This window comes from Camelus bactrianus, chromosome 26 (genome assembly GCF_048773025.1).
Source record: "Camelus bactrianus isolate YW-2024 breed Bactrian camel chromosome 26, ASM4877302v1, whole genome shotgun sequence".
NCBI lineage: Eukaryota > Metazoa > Chordata > Mammalia > Artiodactyla > Camelidae > Camelus > Camelus bactrianus.
The window spans coordinates 15,781,375-15,809,237 of record NC_133564.1 but is presented as its reverse complement, the minus strand read 5'-3'; the positions used below and the strand labels follow the sequence as shown (position 1 = coordinate 15,809,237).

The following is a 27,863-nucleotide window of genomic DNA, read 5'->3' as shown; positions in this document are numbered from 1 at the left end:
GATACTGCATAACCCAAATTTTGCCAATCTAAGCCAATGGCGGCATTTTTGGTAGTCTTAACTGCTCCTACTTGTCCCAATTAAAACAAAACGACTCCCTTATTAAGCACTAGATTAAATGTAGCTATGAAGCAGCAGCCAGGCCTTTATAAATGGGCTACTGCCAGTGTATCAAAATGCTACTAAGGAAAATACAGCAGCAAATACTCTAATAAGAGCACATTATTCCACATGGAATCCCAAATTATTCTTATCTCTAGTTCCTTAAATTCTTGGAAGACTAGAGATGAACACATGTATGTAGAAATGGGGCCAGGGAGAAAGCAGCTCTGAGTGATGTATGTTCCTTTTTAAAATTACCCAAGATAATCTAAATGCTTACAGAGAACTCCAGCTATATCTAAATTTTTTCAAGCACATAGAACAAAAATGCTAGCAAAACTTTGGTGTATACCCCAAAATCAGCATTGCAGTTTTCAGTGAAAATGAAATAGGCATGGTTTGTGAAGTTTTTATCATGTTCACGCCACCCTTCCCTATCCCCTGCTCCTTCCATCAAGTGATCTGAAGACTACCTGCTTTAAAGTATTTGGTAACTCAGTGCAGAAAATTAAGGTCACAGACAAAGTACAACAACTTTTAATACACCATTAATACTAATGATTAAAAATTATTGCATAGTCTTATGCATTTACCCTAAAACATTTCCTCAAAGTAAATCTGAAAGAATTATATAAAAGACAAATAACCCTTTAAAATGTGCATGGCCTTTACTACCTCGATCTTCTATCCTTTTTTGTCTTTTCAGTACTTTTGTCCATCGTTTTCTCATTATCTCCCCTGCACTTTGGGCAGTACCATTTCCCCTTTGGTTTATAGGTAAGTGAAACACATGAAAAGTGAAACCATTCAATTGGACACTGTTCATTGTCACATCCAATCATTTCCCCGTAAGACACTTGGTTACATAAACAATATGTAGGTTCATTGGGATCTATTGCAAACTCAACAGGTGAAGCTTCCCTCTCCTGCTTGGCCTTGGAGCGCTTCTTCTTCTTGGCTGACTTGGATTTCTTTTCTTTAGGTGGCTGATCGTCACAGTCTTCAATCCCATTCGTCATGTGACACAAGTCACGGCTCTCACTGGTCCGCTGTCGGCGGGGTCTTCTCGAAGAGCGCTCTGGTTGGCTGGACTCCATCTTTGCTTTATCTGAGGCTCGTTCGCCTTCGGCGGGGTCTTGGAAACACTGTGAATGCAGCTCCATCTGTCTTGCCCGATTTTCCACCAATTCGAGCATTTGCGTGACGATCTGGATTTTTTCATCTCCCAATTCTTGACTATTGATTAATGCTCTCTGGAGATGCTGCTGGAGGCGTTTTTTCTGGTTTGAATCGTCTTCTTTCTTATATTTTTCATAGACATCATCAATTTCCTTTAATGTTTCTAAAAATGGAAAAGAAAAATCAGAACGCTATCGTGTGTTGGCGCATGTATAACGTTTCTCAAGGTAGCTATTTTTCACAGAACTGGTGCAGTTAGAATGAACTCAAACCATAAAACCACACTCCTTCATAGTATGAATGCATTAAAAACATTTTATTTCCCATACAAAGACCACATATTATCCAGTATAAAAGTATGTTCAGAAAAGAATGAACACAAACTCTCTAATATTCACTATTCTATATTAGAAAGGAGAAGAGATGTGCGGCTAATCAAGCCTTTTACACACGCCGGAACCCTCTCTGCCACTTCAGAGTCCACTGAGTGTAATATCTCCTGTACTTCAGTTGAACCTCATAACAGCCCTGTCTATAAAATTTCCATGCTGGGCTCTGGTCATAAAACTTAAAGACAGTGCAAGGACTAGGCTACAGATGACCATCCAGTTGTGCTTACAGGATTCACAGTTCAATCAGTGAGCTGCTACGTGACTCCAGACACTAGACCTTTACTTTCCTATCACCCCCTGGACATTCTTAAGCAAAGCTGACACAGAGAACTCTTCATTTCCCATCATATGAGTTCTAATGGCTCTTTTATTTCATCACAAGGGAGAGTCTGAAAATCAAACTATTTCCAGAGCAGATGCAGGTTCAGGTTCTGGCATCAAACTGACTAAGCTACTAACGAAATTACAGTCAAGTCAGCATCGGACCACTGTGCTTTTGTAGATAACTCAGCAGTTGGTACTAAGCTTTCTGAACTGCTGATTTAGGTATTGTATAGCATGTGGGACACACTTAAATCAATTTAAAATGGCTGAGTCATTAGAAGCTATATAAAAATCTGAAAATAAAGTTCTCGATGTCACCAAAAATTTACCTAAGTTTCTTATTCATATCTGTTCTATTTCTTATATATAATATAATGCTGTCTGAGTTCTGTCTTAGTAAAGGTGGAGAAAGTTAATTTTTATATTAACTCTAAGTTATCACAGCACATGCCGTACCACTGTTTTATCTTCCAGTATCATTACTGAAGGATAAGAACAGAGATGTTAGATGAGTAAAGTGCATACACTGGGGATATCTGCAAGCAAGGGAACACGGAGCAAGTATTCAACACAATTTATGAATTAGCTTCTCCCTGGAAACTGTAGGTACTCACACTTGACGGACAACGACTTAACCTGGCGTACATGACAATGCGCCACTATACATTTGAGGGTGCTCATACCTGCCTAGCATATTTTTAAATAAAGCTCACATCTAGCCCATTTGTCCAGTTAGGTATGTAAGCGGGTATTATAAGAATGCACTTTTCCTCCAAGAAAAATAAGGAAATTATATATTTTTCCCTCAGACACACAAAATTTGAGGTTTAAAAAATAAAGGCAAATCTTCAAATATTTCAAATATTTTATATCTAATAATCAGAAATTAGAAGCTAAATATATTATTTCATACCAGCATACTGATACTATACATGAGGAAAAATAGTCACAATTTTAAGACATCTTAATCATGGAGTGAAAGAAGAAAGGAAACGAACACTCACTGAGCCCCTTCTACGTGATCTCGCACTAAACCCCACAGCAATCCCACGAGGAAGCCATCGCTTCCAGATGTGAAGAAAACGAAGCTCAACAGGTAACAACCCCAGACTTTGAACTCTGCCAGATGTGTAGGTCTGGCTCTGGCACCCAAGCACTTTCTACTCAGCTGCATGGAAGGCACTTGAAATTAAGCATTAAATTTTACTTCAAAGGTTATTCACCTAAAAAATTATGAACAAGAATATTGGAACAAAAATTGAGGTTCTCTAATAGCCATTTCCCATAATATATACTTTATTCAACTGTGAAGTTGTTTTCTTCACTTCTCTGACTTTAAAAATTTTTAAGGCTACTTTTAAGGTTCTTTAGTAATTTCCGAAGTGTGTCAAATAGGTAGGAAATTTCTTTCACTGCCTATATAATTTATATCATAAAATACTTCTATAAGTATTAGCTCTAAAAACAGAAAATACTTAAGACCTAGCAAAAAAATAGAAAACATGAAACATAAACCAAGAAAACACAAGTACATAAAGCTAGTAGCTGGAGACTATGAAAGTTGAGCTTAGTAAGCATGTGCACGAGTAAAAATTAAATCATTGTTTTTATATTATGCTTGAAAATGAAGTACAATCTAAATGGGACAAAAAAAAATTTCTAATCTCTTGATCTTTTCACGCCTAATACTGTTTCTCATGTTACCAAAATTACTTCTGTCATTTCTAGGTGGTCAAGATGCAGATTTCCCTGTAACAAATTGTTCCTCCCCAATTCAAATGAAAAGAAAATAGGTTAACTTTTGTGAAGGCAAACATATCTTCAAAGAAATGTAAAAACCAGCAAGCTGTATGAACTTCAGAGTTATTATTATTTGAAAAACAAAAAAAATGTTAAACATACAATTCTTAAGCACCATGTAACATTTTAAAGTAACAATTCATGTATGTGCTCCATGTTTATCTACAAAAAATACCTTTGGAGAGCTTTTCTTCCCCTTTTTTTTTAATTCTTATTTTTTATTGAAGTGTAGTCAATTTACAGTATTAGCTTCAGGTAAGCGAAGCGATTCAGTTATACATATACATACATACTTTTTTTTCCAGTTTTTTTCCATTATGGCTCATTACAAGAAATTGAATATAGTTCCCTGTGCTATACAGTAAGTCCTAGTTGTTTATTTTATATGGAGAGCTTTTATTAAAAAAAAATTTAGTTTAAAAACAAGGATGTGCACCTGAAGTAGCCAAATCTGTGGAGTTAAACATTCCCCACGTAACTGAACAAGTTAGCTAAACTCCTTGTAAAATTGTATTTGTCTTCAAAATGAATTTTTACTTTATTGGGTTAAGATTAAATGAGATAATGTTCTGGATCTGGTACAGCAATTGATAATACAGTAATTAATCTGTACTAATTCGCTTCCCCCCTAACAGATCAGTCCTCTCAATCATATGGGTTCAAAAGGCAGAAATAAAGTATAGATTAAAAAAAACACAGGCACTTAAATGTTCTAACATGTTAAGGCCCAAAAATATCACCCACAATTGGGGTCCTCAAGAGATTAAATCATAGGATGAGTGACGTGTCTATAAACACAGAATGCGTCCAAGAAGTTAATTTTTTAAAGCCCATATGGCTGATTCCACATTATGCCCTAAGTCTGTTCCTTGATTCAGGGTTATTAAAAGCAAACGGCTCCGCATTTAAGCTCCTCCCCTCCCAGTAGCAGGCGCAAGGGCCTCCAACGGTAAATAATAAATAATACTGTTAGGAAGGTTGAGTCCCTGTCCCGGCTTCCTGGGTCTGATCACAAAGGGCAGCTTCTGCCTCATCACTGAAACTTGGCGGAGGACGGACCCAAGGGTTAAGGGACGCCAAGCGGTTGCCCAGTCAACCAGCTCACAGCCTCCAGGAGCCCGGAAGTGACGCAAGGCCCGGAACCTACGCGAGGCCAGGGTCAGCGAGGATTCCAGTAGCTGTGTCTTCGTCGTGATCGAGGATTGGGGAAAAGTCGAGGAATCACAATAAACATGTCCCAAATCCTAACACTAACTCTGCTGAGGACGAGCTAACGTCCCAAACGGCTCCGACCCCCTCCCAACCAGCCAGCTTCGCCAAAGCCTTCCCGCGACCAGCCATTTTCCAGACGGGCGGGAGCGCGCCCGTCGGCGCCCCTCCCAAGTCCTACGTCACGGCAGCAGGCCCCGCCCCGAGGGCGGGGGGGGTGCCTCCCCGCCACACACACCCCTCTTCTTTCCCCCGCAGGGACCCCCCAGCCTTTTAACCATTCGTTTGAAGGAGCTGGGAAAGGCTGCGGCCCGGAACTTTCCCTGGGGCAGCAGAGGGGAAGGGACTCCTCCGTTCCCGAGCCGGAGAGCCGAGGGAGGGACCTCCCCGGAGTCCGCCTTCCCAGCCCTCTCTCGCCCCCTCCCCCCTGCACGTTCCAATGCATCTGCTCTCAGGGGATGGGGGCCCAAGGAGGGTGGGGAGAGCCAGGCCCCCAAGACCAGCAGAAGTCCGGCGGCGGCGGCCGGCCGCTCACTCCCCGCAGTCCCCTCCCGGCTTCACGCTCCCTGGCCAGGGCAGGAGGGTCTGCGGCACCGGGCAGGCAAGCACCGGAACAAATGCTTGCTGCTTAAAATGGCTGATTCCCCTCCACACCAGCTGCAGCCGCTGGGTCTGCAGCGGAGGCCGACGAGCGGCCCCCCACCCCCACCCTCGAGACCCCAGAGAAGTCCTCACCGACCGCAGCGGGGGAAGGGAGGGCCGCGAACCCGGTCTCCTGCCCCGCTCCCCCGTCCCACACACCAGACCCCTCTGTGCACTCGGGGAGACTGACACAGGAGAAATGAAAAGTGACACTTCCCCGGGCAGGCTCCGAGCGACCGTGCCCGGCGGCCAGCGGACCCGAGTAGGGGAGGAGCCACACCGGCAGCCCCGCGGCCCCCTACCTTGATATTTGTTGTCCAGCTCTCGCAGCACGGACACGTTCCTCTGCATGTCGTGGGGCAGCGACTCCACACACTCGAGGTAGTCCTGCACGTAGCAGGTGAGGAGCCGGCTCCGCTCCCCGGTCAGGAGCGCGGCCGACGAGTATAGTTGCTGCTGCTGCTGCCCTAACATCCTGCCGCCGCTGCTGCTCCTCGCCGCCGCCGCCGCCGCCGCCTCCGCATCCAGCAGCCACACATGCAACAGTCACGGCCGCCGCGGCTCCTCTGCTCCGCAGCCCGGCGCCGCGGGGACACCGGCAGCCGCTCAGGAGGGCACAGCCGAGTCCCCCGATCTCCACTCCCCCCAAAAGAAGCCTTCACTCCCCGCCCCCGCGGTAACAAGCCCAGGGGCGGGGCGAGATCAGGGCTCCCTCCTTTTCCCCCTCCCTCCCCAGGACTAGAGCAGCGGGGATCCCCCCAGCGGAGCTGGCGTCGGGGTCCCGGGCGTTGACACTTCCTGTCCCCTTCGGAGTCCTCAGATGCTACCAATGCCGTCTCGCAGCTCGGATCCCCATGACAAGCCTCTCGCTGCCCCCCTCTCCTCCCAATCACCCTCCGTGCCTGTCGGAGAGTCTCTCACTGGACTGCCCCCGCCCCTCCGGCGGCGGCCGCCTCTGCGCCTGCGCAGGACTCCCTCCTAATAAGGCCTGGGGCCCGCCCCTACCGCCCTACCGAAGGGTTCGCATTCTCCCGCCTTCCCTCCGCCACCCGGGCGATTGGTCTGTCAACTCTCGGCCCGCGGGGAGGGTGCGGAGGGCGGCCAAACGGCAGGCTGCGCCCCGCCCCCTCTTAAAGGAGAAGCACTGTCCAGCTCGCCTCTTCGCTCGGTGTCCGAATGGGACTTGCGGGTACTGGTGGCTGACTCCCTCCTTCCGTCCTTCCCCCAGGGAGGGGGAAGCCAGGCCCAGCTCCCCCGGCCCGGGGTTACCGACTCTTTCCCCATCAGGTGGATCTGGCGCGGCCCCTCGCCATCCTTAAAAGGAGCAGCACGCGGACGCTTTCCGCCGCGGCCCGGAGGGAGGCCTGTGGGGACGACTCTGCCGGCGGGCTGCGGGCGCGGCTCCGGGCATGCGCGGCGGCTGTGTCCTCCTCCCCGCGGGTTCCGTCCTCCCGCCGCGGCATTCGGGCTCCCGGAGCACCGGGGACTGATCCCGGAGGTAGGCGGTGCCCCCGCGGCGCCGTGCGGGTCCTTTCTTCCGTAGTCCGCCCGCCGTTTGAATCTCCCTCCTGACCTCGGCGCGCTCGCTCCCTTCCTCAGACGCGGGGCCTCCCGCCGCCCGGGGACCTTGCAGGTTTTGCCCACCCTCCGGCGCATGAGGAATCTCGTTTAATATAGGCTGGCTCTGCCCCTTACCTTGGCCAACAGACAACCTTAAAAAAAAAAAAAATGTCCTTCCACCCCCCCGAGAATGTTTAAGCATGAAACGTCGGCGAGGTCTCCCAGTGGCGTGAAGGGCACCGCCGCCTTTACATCTGTTTCTACCCTGAGACTGAAAAGCACTGGAGGGACGAGGGGTAACTGAGACGCGAGAAAAACCTAACCAGTAGTCAGGCCCGCGTCCTCATCTACGTGGTCGGCTGCCAGGGTTTCAATTCCGTCTGATGTTAAATGAAATGCCCAGCAGAGGAGCCGATTTTAATTCCACATGGTCTCAGGGTATATCATAGCGTGTGTTTTTGGAAAGAAATGGGTGTAAAGAGAACGAATACACAGAGAATTTTAATGGAATGCCTATGTAAACAAACACTATTGTGAGTAGTACCTTTAGGCTAAAAACCAAATGTGAGTGGGTGATACAGTTGGATTTCTTCTTATATCCAGTTGGTTCGCAGCGGTGGTGCGCCTGTGTGGTCACCTATTTACAGCACTTTTGTAACAGCTGTTAATAGTAAGTAACCGCTGACATGCAAAGAGAAATCTAGACCTTGATCCAGAGGATATTTTAAATTTGAAACCGAAACAAAGCACTCTTGGAAATTTGCGACTTGGGAGCAAAATATGTATATGTATTACACAAGACTTGGAGATTGTGTTATTATTCTGTGACACTTTGATGTTTTACCACTTGAATATTATAAGTCAACCCAGACAGTAGTGTCTTGTATTTCTGAGAACCATCTAGAGATTTTACTGTTGTCATTCTATTTAAATTTTTCAGATGACCCAGCCCCATCTTGTCAAAAAACAAATCACAGTTAAGAATTGAAGTGGGGGAGGGGATAGCTCATGCTTCCCACGCAAGAGGTCCTGGGTTCAATCCCCAGTACCTCCTCTAAAAATAAAATAAAATAAAATAAAATAATAAAATAAAATATAAACTAATTACGTCCCTCCCCCAAAAAACACCAAAAATAAAAAAAAAAAATTTAAAGGATTGAATTATTTTTCCTCTCAAGACCCTACTACTTTTGTTTACTCAGATTTGAATCAGCTAGTTTTTTTTTTATTGAAGGCCCAAAATAAAGCAAGTGCCTTATTATTTATTGATTCAGATTAGACACAAAATGCACGTATGGATTTTATTCAGGGATCTGCAGGCAGATATTACACAAGGTTAGAAACTAGAAGAGAGAAAAGGCAGTGGTTCGGAGTACCTAGAGCACTCCTTCCAGGAACCTAGAACAGGAAGAGAGGAAGGAAGGATGTGTGGAAATGAAGGCCTTTTACAGCATTCTTTTCACCTTTCATAATTCTGTTGAACAGGCTGAAAGGAAGCAGAGTCCAAACAATGATTTTTCAGCTTGTGTTGATCTAAACCTATAAAGAACACTCCTATATGTGTATACATGTGTGTCTATATGAATTATTCCAGACATGTGCTTTTCTTGCTCTATTAATTTATAAAAGTTAAAGGCTTCTTCCTGCCATACTTGTGAAAGCAGACTCTGTGGGGAGAGTTAAAAAAAAAAAAACAAAAAAAAACCACCGTACTCCTCAAATTCAACCCTTGACCTTGGTTATTTATCATGTTCTTTCTCCTCAGTAATCACTTACCTGGAAATTTGGGGCCTTTCAAATTGGGTTGCTATACTATGCTAAATGCAATATTTAAAAGTCCCCGGTTCTCCACAATATACAGTTAAGGTGATATTTAATCCTATGAATAAAGCAAAAAGACATCTATTTGCTTTTCATTACATATTTTCTACCATAAAGTAACCTTAAAAAAGATAATACCCCCGAATTAGTAGAAGTACCTGGCATTACATTTATTTATTTATTAAAGTGGCAGTTTCTTATTTATTTATTTATTGGGGAGGTGGTAATTAGGCTCATTTATTTATTTACTTTAATAGAGGTCCCTGGGAGTGAACCAAGGACCTCGTGCATGTGCTCTACCACTGAGCTATGCCTTCCCCTCACCGTTATCTTTCATTTTAAATCAGTTACTTTAAGGGGTACCTGGTAGGATAGTAGGAAATGTTTAACGGGTCCCTGGTAGACCTTTATTTATACTATTGTGAGGGAGTAACCAATTCAAACTAAGAAAACTATAAAAACAAACTAACAAATAGTTCTGAAGGATTCCTAAAGATACCTCTGGAGAAGATTCGACTTCTGCTTGAGTCAGGCCAATCACATTTGAAATGCTTTTTCTTTGTTCTACTTTTTAATATTTTTAAAACCTTTATTGTGGAAAATTTCAAACACACACAAAAGTAGAGGTAATAGAAAGAAATCAACAATGAAAAAAAAAAGAGTAGAGGTAATAGGACCTCTAATATACCATTCGCCCACCTTGAACTTTTATCAATATATAGCCCGTAACAGTTCCATCTCTAACCCTTCGCACTCCCTTACTGTTGCTGGGTTGTTATCATTTTATCTGTAAATACTTTTAAAATATGAACGGCTAAGAGATGATTTTTTTAAAACATCCACAATATCATTATCTCATCCAAAAATTATCTTACTCTCATTTAATATGCAGACAATTGAAATTTCCCTATTGTCTCATTAAAATCTTTTTACACTTGGTTTGTTCAATAGGATCCAAACATTCCACACTGCATTTGGTTAGGTCTTTTCCAAACCAGTAAGAGGCAGTTAATTCCCTATTTAATTCAGTGCAGCAGATAGCAATGTTTTTCTAAGGAAGATATTTAGATTGTTAGGGAAATTCAAGAAAATCACTCTGAACAAAATCCTCATATTAAAAGGTCACCAGCTGATATCCCCCTGCAGAAATGTAACTGCACCTACTGCAGATAAATAAATCCTTAAAAATCTGAGCATTTGTTTTAGAGTATAATTTGTTCTAAAAGATCTAAGTGAAACATTTTAAATTGTACTAAAAAAACCTTAAATTTTAAATCAATTCATTAGTACAACAGGCAATAACAACAAGGAAAAATACTAACAGTCTGCAGCTCCACTGAGCTCAGTTTTTAATTGTTTGGTTGCATAAGTAGTACACATTGATTGTAGGAAAAAAATAGACCAAAAACAAAGACATATAAAATCACTAAAAACTGGAAATAAATCTTGGTATCTAAGTACACCCCCAAGATGATTCCATTTTAGTTTTTTGCTTTATGGAAACACTTTGGCTAGGACTAAAGGACAAAGTTAAGAAAATATGTAGATTTTCGAGATGGAATATTGGAAATATGGGTACTGTTAGCCTGCACATTTAGTTTACAAGGGAGACAAGCACAGATTGGTGTGTACAGTTAATCCTATTATAGGTTACAGTACTGTTCAGCAATTAGAATGACTACTAACAGCAAAAGATGATCTTAAAATATTTTAATGAAGGACTCTATCACTAGGATTATAGTCATAGAAAATTCAGTATGATAAAATGCCATTCCCATAACCAAGAGAAAAAGCAAGCACGTATTACCCACTTTGGTTATCCCAGAGAGAATAAAATAACACATATGGTATACTTTGCATATTGCTGACCAGAAAAACATTCAGTTTTCCCTGGATGGTTACCATAGTTACATGAGCCGTTTATAACATCAAGAGGGGGAACTAGGTCACAATATTGAAGGAGTTTGAATTATGCAATTATGTTTCCTAAAAGCAGGATAAAGGGTTTAAAATTTAGGGAAGAGGGCTTTATACTAACGTCCAAAATTGAAATTCTGGTCTGATTTTGCTGGAAAAACTTCATAAATTTGTCCAAAATTAAATAGTTGATATTGTAGACGTAAATTGTTTAACCTGACAAATAATGTCATAGCTCGATCCATAAGTGTGATAAAAGAGATGCCAGCACATTCTGTCCTCGTAGAAAGCCCTTTATCTTAGTGAGCTCTCTTACCTTAAAATGTTTTTGCAGATAATCAGTAAGCCCAATGATAGCCTAGGATCTGGGAGTAGCCAAAACGTGTAAACGAAGCTCTGACCTCTTACCTTGGAAAGTCTGAGAGCTTGGGGCAATGCCTTTCATATGCTGCTCTTAATTTATTGTAGAGATTTTCCTGTTAATTTTATCAAATGGACAGAGATGCGTGGAATATATTGAAAGCCGTGATAGCATAGACTTCACTTTCTTTAAATTACACATTTTTGTTTTTTTTTTTTTTACTAAGAACGTTAGAAAAGATGATTTTATTCAAGAACCATGTCTGCTGTATCAGAGCCCTGCACAGTGCTAAAGAAACAGAGGTTAGATGAAGGAACAGCGAAGAAACAAAATGCATCTCAAGGTTGCACAATTTCAGATTTTTTAAATCTCATTATCACTATATAGACTCAGATTTTTTTATACCTGAAACTAATCTTAGATCAATGATTTCCCCCAAAGGAAGAGAGAGTAGCTGGGTGAGCCCCTGCTGCTGCTGTTGTCCTGTCTGTAGGGAGAGATGGGGAAGAGGTTGAGAATCCCTATTAGAAATCACCTCTAAGCCAACTTGTCTTTTACAGGTGATGATATGGAGACCCAGAGAAGTCAAGTAACTAGCCCAGGGTCACACAGCAACTCATGAATAAGTGTACATCTAAAACTGAAGATTAAAACAAATACTAATCTTACTTTCTGGTTGGTAATCATTGGAAAGGAGAAAAGTACCCATGGGGGGAAAAATTAAGAATTTGGGGTATTATAAAATTACTTTTTCTGAGAAGTCTTGTGGCAAATTTAACAGTATTACCTCTGAAAGAAAACTAGAGTTTCCAGAATAATATTTAAAATAATCATAAAGTCTACGGCCATACCACCCTGAACGTGCCCGATCTCGTCATAAAATAATCATAAAATTCAAAGTACTGGAAATCATGTATCCTTTGGACTGTCATTTATTTTCAAGGGCAAATGCCCCATGCCTTCAGCTCTAGTTGAAGTGGCCTTTTAAAAATGAAACTCATGCCTCTGGCCAGGAGCTTTTTGCTAAATCTTTTGTTCTTTGTAATGAGTCTAATTGATTATTTAATGAGGCTTTATTGAGGCTGTTGTTACATTAATTGCTCTTGGCATGGTTGATTTAATCCAGCACTTTGGTGACTATTGATTTAGCTTCTGAGGGTAACAAATTTTTAAAAATCGCTTATCTAATCTATTTCCTTAAATTGAGGTTCTCTAACTCTTTTATCTGTGGAAACTAGTATATCTCTCTTTATACAATATGTGTGTTTCTGAAAAATTGTATTAAAACCTTATTTTGCTACCAGTAACTTTAAATACGCTGGTTCTATAATACAGAAGACCCACGTTTTGAAATTATTTATTCAACAAATAATTTACCTGATTGTCTTTTGTCTTCTAGACTGCCCTCAATTGTTTTGTTATGCTTGAGAAAACATAGGTTGTTTTCTTCCTTATCTAACTGCAGCCTACCTGGGGCTGCTTTTGCTTGTCCTAACCGGTGTTCATTCCAGATACTTTAGCATAATATCCTTTGCTCACAGAAATGACATCTTCAGGGAGAAGACTTTGAAGAAATGCCTGATGTGACAGTAGAAATATTTTCTTCCGGTATCTCATCTAAAGTAAGTACTGGAATTAGATTAAAACAAATATATAAAGGTATGGGGAAAATTTTGTACAGAAAATATTAGAAGCTAAAAAGCCTTCTGTTATGGGGAAATTGAATCAGAGAAAGGAGTGATTATTTGAGCCATTAATGGTGGGGGTACAACATTAGAATTAAAATTTAGGGAACATGATATTTAAATTATATCTGTAGAAACTATTTGTAACACTTTTATGCATAACAAAAAATACAAATGTAGTACAGGGTTGGACTAAGAGTCTATCTAACTTAATCTTTGAAAAATGGCATGTTGATTCAAAAATAATTTCAAAATTGCTAGTGACTTCCTTACCAAAGTGCCTACTATATCGAAAGAAATAGTTTTAAACTCTTGCCAGGCCCAGGGAAAGAGAAGTCACCTTATTTAGTTATCAGATTTACATCTCTTATGATCAAACATATGAACATGGTCCTGTTCAACATGAAACGCTCTCCGGCAGTCACATTGAGGTCCCTTTATGGTAATGTGGGCTATTGGGAATCACAGGTTTCCAGGTCTACCCAGGGTTCTCTCTTCCATGCTCCAAGTACAAAATCCTGAGGCTTCAGTTGAGAATCTAAATCTACTATTGGGGGGGGGGGGGGCAGGCTTTCTCCCTGTGGAGTCAGAGGAGGCCCTCCCACACTGGAGGAAACACAGACCTCAGACTCTTTAAGTACCACCGGCCACCTATCAGTCTGAAACCTGAAGTGACTGGCTCTCCTTTTCATCGATAACAAAGAATGCCTGCACTACAGATGGTTTACAGGCATATGGTTTTTGAATAAACTTCTATTGCTGCTCTTGTGGTGGTGGTGGTATTTTTTAAGAGGGGGCTTATAAAAATGACCCAGATTAAGAGTAGAAATTTTCAAAATAGGCAGCCTTAAAAAGAAGTGCATTGAATTTCAATATTCAGTCTACTGCCCAAAGTTAAGTACTTTTAATACTATTTTGTATGTCCTTCCAGTCTTTTTTCCATCTGTTTACTTTTTTTTTTTACAGAATTGAGCTGAAATGTATACATTCATCTGTATGGTTTATGATGACTAGATAATGTTCCATCACATAATAATATTGTGGTTAATTACTTTATACATTTTGGTTGTTTAGGCTTTTAGTTTTTCTGTCTTGTAAGGCTGAGATGACCATCTGTGTGCTCAGTTATTTTTATGTGTTTTGGATTATGTCCTTAATAGAAGCCCCTTCCAGCAGAATTATTGGGTAAAATCTTCTGCTACATATTGATATTTGGGCAGGTTTTCTCTTTTCCTTCCCCACTCCCTTCCTCCTGTGATTGTTCGCCAGTATCCACAATAGTAGTTGCTTCCTTCTGTGCCTTATTTTATACTCTTTGGGATCTTGTATTCTTCTCAGATTCCTCTTTCAGTTGCAAAACTGCCAGCTAACACAGTGGGACCCCTTTGTATTTCTCCATTAGCCCCAACTTGAGAAAGAGACAAGCTCAAGATTCACATTTCATCCATCGTACTTCCTAAACTTTCATCTCTTCCCGATCTTTTAACAACAGAAATACAAATCAAAATATTTTACATATCTCATCTTATTTAACCCTCACAATTACATTAAAGCAGTCTTATCATCTTTGTTTTATAGATGCAGAAATTGAGGCACAGGGTTTAAATAACTTGCCCAAGATCATACATTAAACAATAGATTGAAGATTTCAATCCAGGCTTATCTAACTTCAGAATTCTTTCTATTTTACCACTGTTTCTGCCTAGTTAAAAGAAAACTCTATGAACAAATGCCCAGTGGATTAATTTCCCAAATAATGATGTAGGGGAGGCAAACCTTCCTCTTAGATTCTGTGTCTAGGGCCTGCGAATTAGACTGAAAAGGATACACTCACAGGAGAAATGGCATACAAATTTTGTCTGATGCTAATATTTCAATTTTTTCACATACATGGAGCCCTTCATGTAAAGTAACTATCTAGAGAAGCAATTAAGCTCCGGGGGCTCATGTGCCATCTTAACAAAGGGTGATAAATTGTGGAGAAGTGACAAGACAAAGTAAAAGGGCTTTGGGCTTCTGCACATAGTACATTGTGGGAAAGTAAACACACTAGGGAAGGTGATGGAAGCAGGGTGATTTAGTGAAGTTTCATTTACGTAGACTTATCTCGATGTCACCTCCATCTCCTGCGATACACATTTTTCCCTTCCTGGTACGGGAGAGGGTAACACCCTCACAAAGGGAAATTTGTGCTCAGCTTTGAGGCAGAAACGGTGAGAGCAAACAGTTTTTCTTGCATCTGCTGTTTCTCAATTTCCATCAGCTCAAAACAATCCAAATGCCAAAGTGGCATATTTGGGGATGGCGTATTCCAGTCCTCTTCAGTTTACCACTGCCACTTGATGTGATTAGAGAAATGACTGAAATCCAGCGCTCCTTTATTCTTTGTTTTCCTCTATTACATTTTCCTCATGTTCAGGCCACTTATTCTTTCAGTTTTTCCCTCAGTCTTGGCTCCATGACTGTGAAATTGAAATTTTAATTAGGTAGCACAAAATGTTAATTAATAAAAAGCATCGCTGCTTTAGGTGCTGTTTTGAAATTAAGAAAATTGAACAAAATTGCATTTGTATTCTGCTTTAGTAATAAACATAGCCTGATGCAAAGGAACTTATGAATATTACCAAAACAGATAATATAGCCTTACCTTTTTTCTTTTCTTTAGTAGTGTTGAATGCACATGTATTATAAATTACTCAGGCCAATGTTATCCAGATTTGCTGAGATTGTTGCTCCTGGAAACCAATAAAGTAATCAAAATTCCCAAAGACAGTGAAAACTGACCATACTCACAAGTGAGACAGTAGAACACTATATGGTCACGTAAACTTGTGGAGAAAATGTGTCATTCAAAGTAGAGAATTAAAAGCAAGGCAAAGCTGGATGATGGTTGTACGTTTATTTGGTCTGTCCGTGAAAATTTTCACCAGGAGGAATACTGAATAAGAGGCACAAATGTCAAATGGCAAAGCCACGAAGCAGATCAGAGGCAGAGTTAGCAGCGGGGTTTCCAGCCAGTTTTGAACCCTCTCCATCAGAATGATCTTCAGCAGTTACTGGAAATGCATGTTTCTGCACCGTAGCCTAGTGTGACTTAACAAGAAATCGCAGAAGCAGGGCCCTGGAATCTGCTTTTTAGACAAGCTCCTCGTAATTCTTTACTCACTGAAGTGGAAAACCACAGCCTTGTCTCTGATTCCCTGCCTAGTTGCCAGTCACTTGAAGAAGTCTAGTCACCTTGTGGCCCCACATTTGTCATTTTCATGTGTAGCTAAATGTTGGCAAATTTTTCTTCAGGGTTTGCATTCTTGAAATAATCAGACATTTATAAATCCTTTAAAATACTCTGGTATTTTATTAATAAAGTGCTTTCCATCAAATTATATGACGAAGTTAGAGACATGTATCTGATACCATTGTAAACAAATTCGGCTGAAAAATATTTCCCTGATAACATATTAAGAAATCAAAACCATTTAGGGAGACTTCTGAAATACTTAGAGACAAATGATTTGCTTCACAATAATATAGGAAGTAGGGTAGTTGATGAAGTTACAGATGAAATATGATTGACAATGAGTTTGTAGATGTTAAGTTGGGTGATGATTATATAGGAGTTCATGATATTATTTTGTCTGCTTTTATATATGCTTAATATACTCCATAACAAAAAAAAATTGAAAGAAACAAAAGCTGCCCACCCTATGCTTTCTAAAGACTGTCTTATTACAAAATCCCTGGGGTTTGCTGCTGATTACTCTCTTGGTTTCGCTACTGGGAATTTTAGATATAAAACTAAGAATATATTAACTGTATATTAGTTGTAATTTTAAAGCTCAGTTAAGCCTAAGTTAAGAGACCCAGGATGTGTTTACTATTGATAAGATTTTTTCAGAATTAAGAAATCCCTACAGTGTTATCACTGGATGAATAGAAAAACAAAATGTGATATGTTCACATAAAGGAAAAGGAAGTCTTAAAAGGGAACAAAGGTCTGACACATGCTACGATATGGGTAAACCTTGAGGACATTCTGCTAAGTGAAATAAGCCAGTTACAAAAGGACACATGCTGTATAATTCCACTTGTAGGAGGTACGTAGAATAGTCAAATTCATAGATAGAAAGTGAAATGGTGGTTGCTGGGCTGAGGCGGGGTGGGGGGGATGAGGACGACAAAGTTCTGGAGATGGATGGTAGTGATGGCTGCACAACAATGTGAATGTACTTTAAAATGACACATTTTGTGTTATGTGTATTTTACTATAATTTTAAACATTATTGAGCATCTACTAAGTGACCCCTGATGAACAAGACAGTAAGTTGCCCGGCCTCATGAAGCTTCCATTGTAGTGGAGGAAACAGATAATGACTAAGCAAAAATTAAGTAAGATAATTAAAGAAATAAAGAGGGGTTTGTGAGTACTGGGAGTAAGAGAGATTCACTCTGGATAGTGATACGAGGTAAGACCTAAAGGATGAGAATGAACCTTTAAAGTCATTCTAGGTAAAGGATGCAGCAAGTATTAAAGTCCTGAGGATGGGAAGAGGAAGAGAATGAGGCCAGGGTGATGGAAGAAGCATGTACTACGGTCTGGAATCTTTTGAGTTTGTTTGAAGAAGGATAATGATGGGTTAGAGCAAGAGTCGGCAAACTTTTTCTGTAAAGGACCAGATAATAAATCATTTAGGCCTTGCAATCCCAGAGGAAAACAAACAAACAAATACATTCCTACAATGACATTGGTTAAGAGAAATGTCTGACATACTGTCTATAATTTTAAGAAAGGTGAGGCCAATAGTGACCATTTCTTTGCTCCACTTAGAAATGACCAGAGCCCTACCTGAACTATCCTCCATCCAAAGGTGGGACTAATAACAGGAAGAGGAGCCATAAGTGAGAAGTAACAGAAAAATACAATGTTTGTTAAAAGGCTTACTTGGATATTTGGAAGAGATCATGCTGTTGAGCTAAATTAGAGGTGATGTTGGAAGTAAGCAACTTTGTTTTTGATACCTGTGAGCACCATTCCATTCTCCAGTAAATTCCTTAGGTGTTTGGCATATCAGGCCCAATACATGTTTATTGAATAAGAGGTTTATGTGTTTTCTGTGTTTCTGTTTATTTCCTAAGAAATCAGTGCCCTAATGCTGCCCCCTTCTGGCCCCATGACCCTCTCTCTGGACTTTTCTCCTGAGCCTGAACCTTCCCAGGCAACGCTGCCCACTACAGACCTAGGTGGTTTGACTCTGTGGTTCCCCTTCCCCACAAAGATACTAAGATGTTAAAAGACATCAGTAGTGTAGGTAGAGTAAGTTAGTTTTTCCTACTTTTGAATTTCATATTTGATTTTTTAAAATCTTACCCAAGTTGACCTACAACTCTTATTACGGACTTCTACTGTGTAAGAGGGTAGTGAGCTGTGGTATGTGTTATATAATACAGATATGTGCCAGAGTATTTTCCCCACATTTAAAACTAAAAGTGATTTTTGCCAAATGTTCTCTTAAAAAATAATTAAATTTAGCTTTTTTTTCTGGAGATAAATAATTCTTTTTCATAAATTTTTAAAGTCATAAGGGAAACACAATAAAGCAAATAACTGGTTTAAGCCAAAATTGGGATTTAATTTCTTAAAGGTAGTCTCGGTAGATTGACTTTAAGTTAAGGTTATAAATAGATTTTTTTAAACATTTTTTTATTGATTTATAATGATTTTACAATGTTGTGTCAAATTCCAGTGTTCAGCACAATTTTTCAGTCATACATGGACATATACACACTCATTGTCACATTTTTTCTCTGTGAGCTACCATAACATTTTATAAATAGATTTTAATTAATGTTACTTACAGCATGAAAATATATTGACAATGTTCAATAGTGAAGCTATTTAAAACCATCAGTCAAAGCAGTATTAATAAAAATAGATTCTAAAACAATTTTTTATAAGACTTTGTAAAAACATTTTCTTATTGAGTGAAATGATCAGACTCATATATAAGCTCAGTAGTTACAAAATTATTGTTGATGTGTTGGTTTCTAAATCTCTTTTATAGGCCTACTTGTGCATAAAAAATATTTTTGAAACTGCAAATAAAGAGTAAAATTTGCCTCTTTAAAAGGACCCTGTGCTTATTTTGGCTGTGCAAGTACTTGGTCCTGGAGTGAATTTGAAATACACACTCCCAGATGTCATTTTCAATTGAAATGAGACCATTTTGGTCCTTGTTCTTGATGCTTGTGAAGCTCCCAAAAGCTTGCTCATTTAACTTGAGCATTGCTGCAAAATTTTCATTGTCTGTGAGTAGCAGACTTTTTTTTGGTGGAGGTACCGGGGACTAGAGATGTGAATCCAGGACCTCACACATCTAGGCATGCACTTTACCACTGAGCTACAGTGAGATACTTTTCTTTTGCAGAAATACTGAACTTGTCTAGAGAGAGATCAGGAATCTCCTCTAGTGCACACTATCAGACTGCTGTTTACAAAGTTCCTCCTCTTTTTGCAAAGTGAAGTCCTCAAGCTGAGCAGAAGGTTCAGAGGCAGGGTACCTCGCTGAGTTGTTGAGTGGTGTTGGAGGGGAGGGTCAACATGTTCCACAATGTCTGTAGTTCTTCCAGGAGGTTTACAGTAAGACTTGAGACTCTCAGAAATCTTTCCTCATTCTTAGGGCCAAACAGCAGTGGAAACATTGCAGGATGTTTATCAACATGATTTTTCCAAATATTCAATTTCTTTTTTAGACCCAAGCATCTTGTTACTTGGAGTCAAAACATTTTCTCCATGGCCTCAAAGATACTTGTTCAGCTAGTTCCTGTGATGAAGTATTTGCCACATAGTCCAGTTTCTGCTGACATTATCTTCAAAGCATTCAGAAAAATCGGATCATCAGATAACTAGCATATGCTACACCCAAGAACAGTTAGAATTTTTATGCTATCCATGTTTCATTGAACCACTAATATTTAGTTTATACTAGTTTTTTAAAGTAAGGGTTTTCTAGGTTTACTCATGCAGCAATCTCAGGGCTTCCAAAAAGGGCCACCTTGTTCCACAACTCCAAGGGACCTCAGTGTAGTCCATGTGAACGTTGGCCCCAAGTGTTATGCAACCCAGTGACTCTGGATTTCTTACTCAAGCCCTCTTTGTTTCCATCTCTTGGACCTTCCTAAGGAGGGATGCATTCTTTGATTAGTCAGGGGGTAAATGAGGCCGGCTCATTACATGGAAATTGTCATTACTCCCACCGCTGCAATACTGACACAGGTAAAGCTCATGCCGGGGACGAGAGGTCATGACCCACTTGTCTCGAATGCCCCCTTCCCTTCTTTACCTGCCTCCTCAAAATCTAGTAGGGCTGGAATGGGGGATTTCTACTTCTTGGCTAACCCTGTATGGACTTCCCCAAAGTCACGTTACCCTTCTCTCCTTCCCTATATGAGTCATAATGGCAGGATGACTGCTGGGGACTGTGAATTTCAGGGGAAGGGAGGAGTATTTTCAGAATGGTATTATTCTTATTTTACCTACTGTACCTATATCAAAGGTCTTGTTAATTGCATTCAATTTTTTGAAATGAAAAATGAGGACAAAGGTGCACCTCTTTACCCAACATTGGTTTCCAAACTGCAAGTTACTGGGCATGTGATTCTTTCATTAAATAATCCACGACAGCACATACAGGTAAGACAAACTTGAGATGCTTTTGTGGACCTTTTATTAGCTTTTAATTCATGAGAACCATTTTTTTCCCTCAGCAAGTGTAGAAAAATATTTAATATACAAATGGCAAAGAGTAATGAGACAGGATTCATTAAATTAGAACCAGGTAATTATTTAGTCTTCTAAAAGAACACTAGGTCTGAGTCCCTACTTCAACATTTACACATGGTGAGTTCTTGCAGTGCTGACATAGTTTTATTTTTGACCTAGGTAATTGTTATGTTGGCATTTAATAATTGGACTTTATGGACTTCTGCAATTATATTTCACAAAAAGAAATGGTAACTATTTTTAGTGTTATATAAATGTTAATTTATGTGATGTTCCCTTAAGCCTGACCTGGGTCCCTACTAACTGTGAATTCTAATATTGCTTATTGCTTAAAAACAGGTTAGTTCCATTTAGTAATTGGTGGCTTTCTGCTTACATCCACTACCTGTTGCAGAAGGAAGCTGCCATCTACACCAGGCCTCACAATTGCTAATCCTCCTTCTGTTCAGTCCCAGGAGGAGCCAAGGAATTGAGAAAGGTAGAAGGAATTCAGCCTTGGGGTGTGGCTGCCCTCCTTCAACCAAAGTAGGTCTGCTCCTGTTTTCACACACCCAGGGCTCCATTTTTCTTTGAAGAAATATGCCTAAAAGAGAGCTTGAAATCCACTGATTGCATATTCTGAGCTCAGGTTTAATCATTTCAACGTCCAGATTAGTCGTAAGGAAAACACTAGGTGATTCTGATCTTGTGGCTGTGTCTTTACATTTCTCTTCCAGTTTTGTGCATTATACTTAAGTTCCACTTCTACGTAAGAGCAGTTTTATGGCTCCCTGTACTTGCTGTTTATGCTGTATCCGTTTGGTTGTTCCTAATGACTTCCAAGGATACTGATTCTACTCATAAATGTTTCAAAATCACAAAAAGTATTTGATTGCTTTCTGTTAAGCACCGGCATATGAAATCTCTAGTTTTTACTAAAAAGAGTATCCTGTATCTAACCCTTCCTGTTTAGTATTACTTTTTTTCTTTCCAAGTTAGTCAATTTAGTTTGGGAACTTGCCCACTAACTACACATTTTCTTGCTGTACAAACCACAAAGGAAGAGATAAAAAGAACTTTAAAAATTAGTATTTTTACATAATGATCGTCCTTCAGTAGTCTTTTTAAAGAAGGGAAACAGAAAAATGGAGAGAGTAAAGTTGATAATAGGGAAGGGAAAAGGAATGGTTCCAGCTGGACAGCAATTAACCTGCGTTCAGTGAAATTTCCTTTTTTTTTTTTTTTTGCAGAGGGGTAGTAGGAACATGAATGGCTTGACAGCTCTGCACTCATCTATTTTTGTTTAAATGGTAGAAAGCTACAAAGAGCTTCTTTAATCATCAACCACAGAAAATATTTTTCAAGTCATGCTTGAACAGATACCCATAGATTTGCCAGTGTCTCAAAGTGTCAGTGTAGGACTTCAGCACCACTGAAGACAAAGCCTACCAATTCTCCGTAAGTTATTCACACAGTTGTAGAATTGACCTGCTTCCAGACGATGCTTGCTTTAGTTAACTTCTCACTACCAGTCGCTTTGGAATCCAAAGAGGAAGGCGAAATCTGTACCAAGAAAAGCTGTACTTGGCAGAGAGAACGATGGCCCTTTCACACCTAATTTAAAATGGAGCTTGCGTCTGATAACACATACCAACAGCCTTGGAATTACACATATCCTCATGACAATTACCCCAGCCAATGGCAGCAGCTGCAGGCCCCCCAAATTGGGGTTAAACTCATGAAAATACCATTCTTTAAGAACAACTTCCTAACTTTACCATTAAAAAAAATTCCCTATTTTAGCACCATCAAGAAAAATTAATTTCAGGACCTCAATTCACCTTGACTTAGAAGAAAAATCAGTATTTCCTAAATTGATATCCTATTTTATTTAGTAAACTGATTGCAAATTATTATTATTTAACAACTTCAACTGCACCCACATGGGTTACTTCCCTAGTTGGAAATATTCAAGACAGGCAAGTACTACACAGCAGCAGCGTATAAACATGAGAGTCCCTCTTACGTGACTCACTTGAAGGAAATGAGCCTTTGGAATGATGTGGTCACTTAAGACCGGTAGAAAACCAGACTGAGGGGGATTTTCAGAAATGTAAGTACTTAAGAGAAGTGAGAAATAAACGACAAAACAGTAAGAGCTTGGACTCTGGAATCAGGTATGTGCTTGAATTTGACCTTTGACCACATTACTTTTTCAGTTTCATCTGAAAAACAGGCCAAATGAGAAGTTACTCATCAGGTTGTGAGAAAGTGAGGACACATATACACTTACTAAACTATGGTACCCTTTACATGTATTATCTTGTCTGATCTTCAGTCTTAAGGCGGCTCTTTCATTTTACAGATGAAGTTAAAATGTTGAATTTCCAGGTACATGCCTACTTAGAGGCAGAGCCAAGATTCTACGTCAAGATCACAAAGCTTGTCTTCTTCTGTACCACACTATCTTGAAGAATTGTAAAACACACATTTCTTTTAAATCAGCGATTCTTTAAGTTTTTAAATACGGTCATAGCAAATAAACGTTTATAAATTAAACGTTTGTTTCTACACTAAGCAATTCCCCCAATTCTACAATCTAAAAAGGTTATAACTGAAGTCTTCACTAACTTTTATATTAACTTGAAGTTTAGCCAATTTAGGAAATTACTAAACCACCTAATTATAGATATATTATAGAAATCTATTCTTTGTAACATCTGGCTTGTTCATCTTGTAATCATTGCCCCACAAAATACACATTCCAAGGCTGAGGAAACTGAGGTAATTAAAACTGCTTTCCCAACTCATGTTACTGCTCCTCACAATATATAGTCAACCTGTTTACAGAATATGAACTTTATCTTTGGTGTTCAATTTAACATGCTCAAACATAAACCATTTTAAAAAGTTATGTAGTGAAATAAAAACAATTCTCATTATTTCAAGTATATAAAGACTCCTCTATTATTTCTAGAATATAAAATGGAAATAACTCCTACATGCTTACATTGTGCTTTTGTTCAATATTCCTACTCCAATACAACTGCCGTGTAAAAGGTTATTTCCCTGATTTTCCTCTGTACATTATCACCATTACTGCTCAAAGTTCAACATCTAGAAAGCCGGGCCACAGAGATAACACTTTGGGCTAGAGTTGAAGAAAAATGAAATAGAATACCCCACCAGAGAGTAATGCAGTCAGAATCAGGTAAGTAATAGAAGTGCATTTCATTTCACTACCAACAAACAATTCAACTGAATAGGCTCATTAAAGAGCTGAGCATGGCTGCCCTATTCTGCCCAGTATTCTTCCATGAGGCCTGTAAACAAAAAAACCATCTAGTTCTAGATTTGTACTGTTAACTTCTCTATCCATAAAAAGTTGTGTGTCAGCGATGAAAAATTACCTGGTCGTAATTTACGACGACGAGTGGGGGAAGCCTGTTCGCAGGAATCAGTTTTGACTTAAGGGGGTGAAAAAAAAAAAAACCACAACTTCTTGAAAAGGTAAAATAGCTTAAAGCATTTAATTTCTAAACAAATCAATCTGTTAATAGTAGTAGTCACAAAATAGGCTTAATATAGAAACCCACATTTATGTCCTTAAGAAAAAGTGTAAATTGTATTTTACCTCAAAACATAAATTAACCCACTTAAAGAATCTGCAGCAGTCAAAATCACGGTGAATTTTAAAACAACTTCAGAATAAAATAACCTTAAGTACTTTATACTGCTTTATATCTAAAAAATGCTTACAACTTCTCATAAAAATAGTCTGAGGCAACTATTTTTTCTTTTATTCTTTAACAGACAAGTTCAACATTATGGGCAACATTCTTTAAACCTTAAGCTTCACAGACTTTCAGACATTCAAATACCATGGTCCCCTTTTCTTTAATGTGAAGGTTTATTCAGCTAGGAAAGAAAAAGCATGGTAGACAACTGAATACATTTTCACCAAATTGAAAGTAGTACAAAAGTTTTAAGACTCTACAGAACTACACATCGTACCTAATGTATCATTAAAAACAGATGACAGTATTTCCTTCAGCAAATAAAATGGCATACTGGTATGCTGTTAATGCATACACCATTTAACCTGTACTGTCATTCACAAATTATTTACAACTTTCGCTGTGTGAAAAGAACTAGAATGTAAATTTTCTGCAAAACTGGAAAAAAGCAATACAAAATTTGTGAAAGCCTGTGTTTTGTATTATACAAAAGTAAGCCAGTTTTTCTCTTCAAATACCAGATACTGAATGCAGTGATATGCTGGACAGTTTACAGTAATTCTTGAGGATGTTTTAATGCTGGAGGTAAGTTTACAGGCCTTGACTCTTCGTCGAGGAGTACTAGGTCTTCTATTTCACTGCCTCTGTATTTCCTTTTACAGATTTTTACCACCACCTTTTTCTTGAGAAATAACTTCAATGCTTCTCTTGATGCAACTGCTTTTGCGTTTTCTTTGCTTTTTCCACAGCCAGTGCCCAAATACACAGACTTACACCTCAATTCACAAACAATACTTTCTTGAGAGCTTTTATTTTGAGGCAGATCTGCCAGTTCTTTCAGTGGGACAAAAAACACATCCAGTGTTGCTTTCAGGGCCTCAATAGCTGCATTTAGGAGCTCTCCATGATTCACACTGGGACTAAAGCCACCAACGGCCACCAACTTCCACGCCACCGTTTTATACAGTCTATTGAAAAAAGGTTGCTTCTGTTTCACATCTTCATTGGTTAACTTGCAGCAAGAGAATTTGACAGAACTCTCACTTGACTGTGTAGCACTTTTAGAAGGCAACTGTGACGTGCTAGTCTGAGAACTACTCTTAGAAGCCAGCTGGGACACACCTGCTGTGGAAGTGCTCTTAGAAATGAGAGCGCCACTGGTCTGGGAGCTGCTCTTGGAAGCTAACAGCGATGCAGCGACCTGCGAAGTGCTTTTGGAAGTCAGCATCGATGTGTTTGCTGAGGTGCTGCTCTTGGGAGTTAGTAAAGATGTGCCTGATGAGGAACTGTTTTTAGAAACCGATGATGAAACACTTGCCTCTGAACTAGTTTTGGAAGTTAACCCACTTGAAGCTGTCTCTGAACTAGGTTTGGAAGACAACAGTGGCAGCTCTACTTCTGAGCTTCCTGAGGAGCCCAACAAGGGCACCTCGATCTCTGAGATGCTCTGAGAAACTAAGACTGAAGGGCCTTCCAAAGCACTCTTTTTCGGTGAGCCACTCTGTTGTCTGGAATCAGTGGACTGGGTCACGTGACTATTCACACTGGACTTCAACAATGAAGAAACAAACGACGCTGAACCATGTTTATCTGGAGCTTCCGATTCAGCTTTTCCGGGACCTACCGTTGTTACCTGAGAGGAAGTGCTGCTGCTGCTTTGGCTGGAAACAGATCGGTCTCCATCACTTGTGGAGCTATTCTGACTCGGGGTGCCAGAGCTCCGACTCGAGTTCCCACCACTCTCTGACTTGGTAGATGACCCCGAACACGCTGAGCTGTTTTCCTGCTGAGATGATGTGCGGTCTGTTTTGGCAGGAATTTTTGCATGATCTTGCTCAACTGCAGAATTGCCTTTTCCTTCTATGGCTCGTTTTTTCGTTGGTTCTTCTACCCCTTCTGAAAAGAAAGAAAACAGGTATGTGACTAAGCCTACCTCATACGTATCAGCTGAAAATTTACGAGAGATACTCATATTAAAATAAAGGCACAAGGTGAAAATATTTCAGGACTCGTAGAGTCTTTAAAAAGTTTCTTTAAAAACTTCGTTAATTTCTTAAAACAGCGTTGAATTAACATCAATGATTTCTCATAGTAAAAAATCAACAGCGTGGACATTTAACACTTCGAAATCTCAGAGTCAAAGGAAACTATAAAACACAGACACATAATTTAGGTTTAACATTCCAACTTGATTAATAACAGTATTAAAGTCTAGCTTGTTAAAAAAAAATTAGTAACAATCATTCCTAATTATATCAAACTTAGGTTCTAAACTCCTATGTATGTTCACATCTATGATCTGCTAACCATTGCTACTCGATATCCCTCTTTTCTTCACCTTGGCAACCAGTTCGTCTCTTGTTGTATGGATTGGAGCATCTGTCACTTTGATGCCTTCAGCCATACTAAGTATTTTATCCATAACTTTTTGGGGATACCTGAAAAAAAAAAAAGGGGGAGGAAGACACTTTAAAAAGCATTTCTGCTAAGCTGCCACCTCTCGAGTACAAAAACAGGCCACAGGAACTGCATTTCCTGGTCGTAATCAAGAAACTGAAACAACCGCCACGAACTTTGTTTCCTGGAACCCCACAAACACACACCCGGGGTTTGGGAGGCGGGGTCCCTCCTTACCAATCTAATTTAACCTAGTGTCCCTCTCCCCTAGAGCGCTGTCAGCTCAACGCCAGCAGCTCCCCACCCGACCGGGGCACCTCCAGACGGCTAATCATGTCGGCTTCGGGCAGAGACGCCCTTCTCGCCCTTAGAGGGCAGCCGGGCCCGCGGATTCCCGCGCTTCGCCACTTCCCTTCCAGACCGAGGGCTCCGGGCCCCAGTCCAGGGCGGAAGACAAAACGGGGAGAGCTGCTCGGGGACGCCGGCTCACTCACCGGCACCCGAGGAAGACGTGGTTGGCCCAGGCCATGGAAAAGGAGATGAGCTGCTGCAGCTGCCGATTGCGGGTCCCGCTCCCGGCGTCGGCGGCTTCCTCCTGGTTAGCGGAGGCAGCGCCGCCGGCGGCGGGGGCCAAGTCCCCAGCGTTGCGGAGCAGGAACTCCCTGCGGTGGCGCCAGTGTTTGTCGGTCTCGCCGTCGCAGCGCAGCGCCTCCACCCAGGCGGCCACCCGCGGGTTCTGGCTCAGGTACTCCGACACCTCCTGCGCCATGTTGGGCCTGCAGGTCGCGGAGGCCGCGAGCAGACGCTGCTCCGGGAGGGAGGCGGGGGGCGCGGGGCGAGCGGCCCTGTCACTGCGGCCTGCACCGGCGGCCCGTCCAGAGAACGCCCCTCGAGAGGCGCACGCACCAAACAACAGCGCCGTGAGCAGCCGAACCGCCCACTTCCGCCCGCCGCTGGCTCCTTCCCTTTTATAACCTCGCC

At 40.7% G+C, this 27,863-nt stretch overlaps 2 protein-coding genes and 1 long non-coding RNA gene across 5 annotated transcripts; 1 reads left to right on the top strand and 2 right to left on the bottom strand.

The window, feature by feature from the left end:
- Nucleotides 1-623: 623 nt before the first annotated feature.
- Nucleotides 624-6,835, bottom strand: ING2 (inhibitor of growth family member 2). Its single transcript, XM_074353389.1, has 2 exons — nucleotides 5,951-6,835; nucleotides 624-1,444 (listed from the first exon to the last, which is right to left on the bottom strand). The coding sequence occupies exons 1-2, from the start codon at nucleotides 6,120-6,122 to the stop codon at nucleotides 774-776; spliced, it is 843 nt and encodes a 280-aa protein (XP_074209490.1). The 5' UTR covers nucleotides 6,123-6,835; the 3' UTR covers nucleotides 624-773.
- Nucleotides 6,730-26,485, top strand: LOC105067694 (uncharacterized). 2 transcript variants are annotated; one of them, XR_012502398.1, is made up of 5 exons: nucleotides 6,730-6,837; nucleotides 6,936-7,146; nucleotides 12,849-12,929; nucleotides 25,007-25,070; nucleotides 25,235-26,485. It is a non-coding gene; the product is annotated as an uncharacterized LOC105067694 (long non-coding RNA). The 2 variants fall into 2 exon arrangements; XR_012502397.1 differs by having other exon boundaries at nucleotides 6,830-7,146.
- CDKN2AIP (CDKN2A interacting protein) lies at nucleotides 24,248-27,845 on the bottom strand. Of its 2 annotated transcripts, none has more exons than XM_045515503.2 (3): nucleotides 27,377-27,844; nucleotides 26,793-26,923; nucleotides 24,248-26,381 (listed from the first exon to the last, which is right to left on the bottom strand). In XM_045515503.2, the coding sequence occupies exons 1-3, from the start codon at nucleotides 27,649-27,651 to the stop codon at nucleotides 25,036-25,038; spliced, it is 1,752 nt and encodes a 583-aa protein (XP_045371459.2). In that variant the 5' UTR covers nucleotides 27,652-27,844; the 3' UTR covers nucleotides 24,248-25,035. The 2 variants fall into 2 exon arrangements, with proteins under 2 accessions (XP_045371459.2, XP_074209489.1); XM_074353388.1 differs by having other exon boundaries at nucleotides 26,243-26,381; nucleotides 26,824-26,923; nucleotides 27,377-27,845.
- Between the last annotated feature and the right edge of the window lie 18 nt (nucleotides 27,846-27,863).

What these genes read in the sequence shown, in the direction of transcription:
- ING2 (XM_074353389.1), bottom strand. Translation starts at nt 6,122, where the DNA reads ATGTTAGGGCAGCAGCAGCAGCAACTATACTCGTCGGCCGCGCTCCTG. An exon ending in GCTGGACAACAAATATCAAG is followed by an intron (nt 1,445 to 5,950) that starts GTAGGGGGCCGC and finishes TTCCATTTTTAG; the next exon opens with AAACATTAAAGGAAATTGAT.
- CDKN2AIP (XM_045515503.2), bottom strand. Translation starts at nt 27,651, where the DNA reads ATGGCGCAGGAGGTGTCGGAGTACCTGAGCCAGAACCCGCGGGTGGCC. An exon ending in CACGTCTTCCTCGGGTGCCG is followed by an intron (nt 26,924 to 27,376) that starts GTGAGTGAGCCG and finishes TTTTTTTTTCAG; the next exon opens with GTATCCCCAAAAAGTTATGG. An exon ending in AGGGATATCGAGTAGCAATG is followed by an intron (nt 26,382 to 26,792) that starts GTTAGCAGATCA and finishes CTTTCTTTTCAG; the next exon opens with AAGGGGTAGAAGAACCAACG.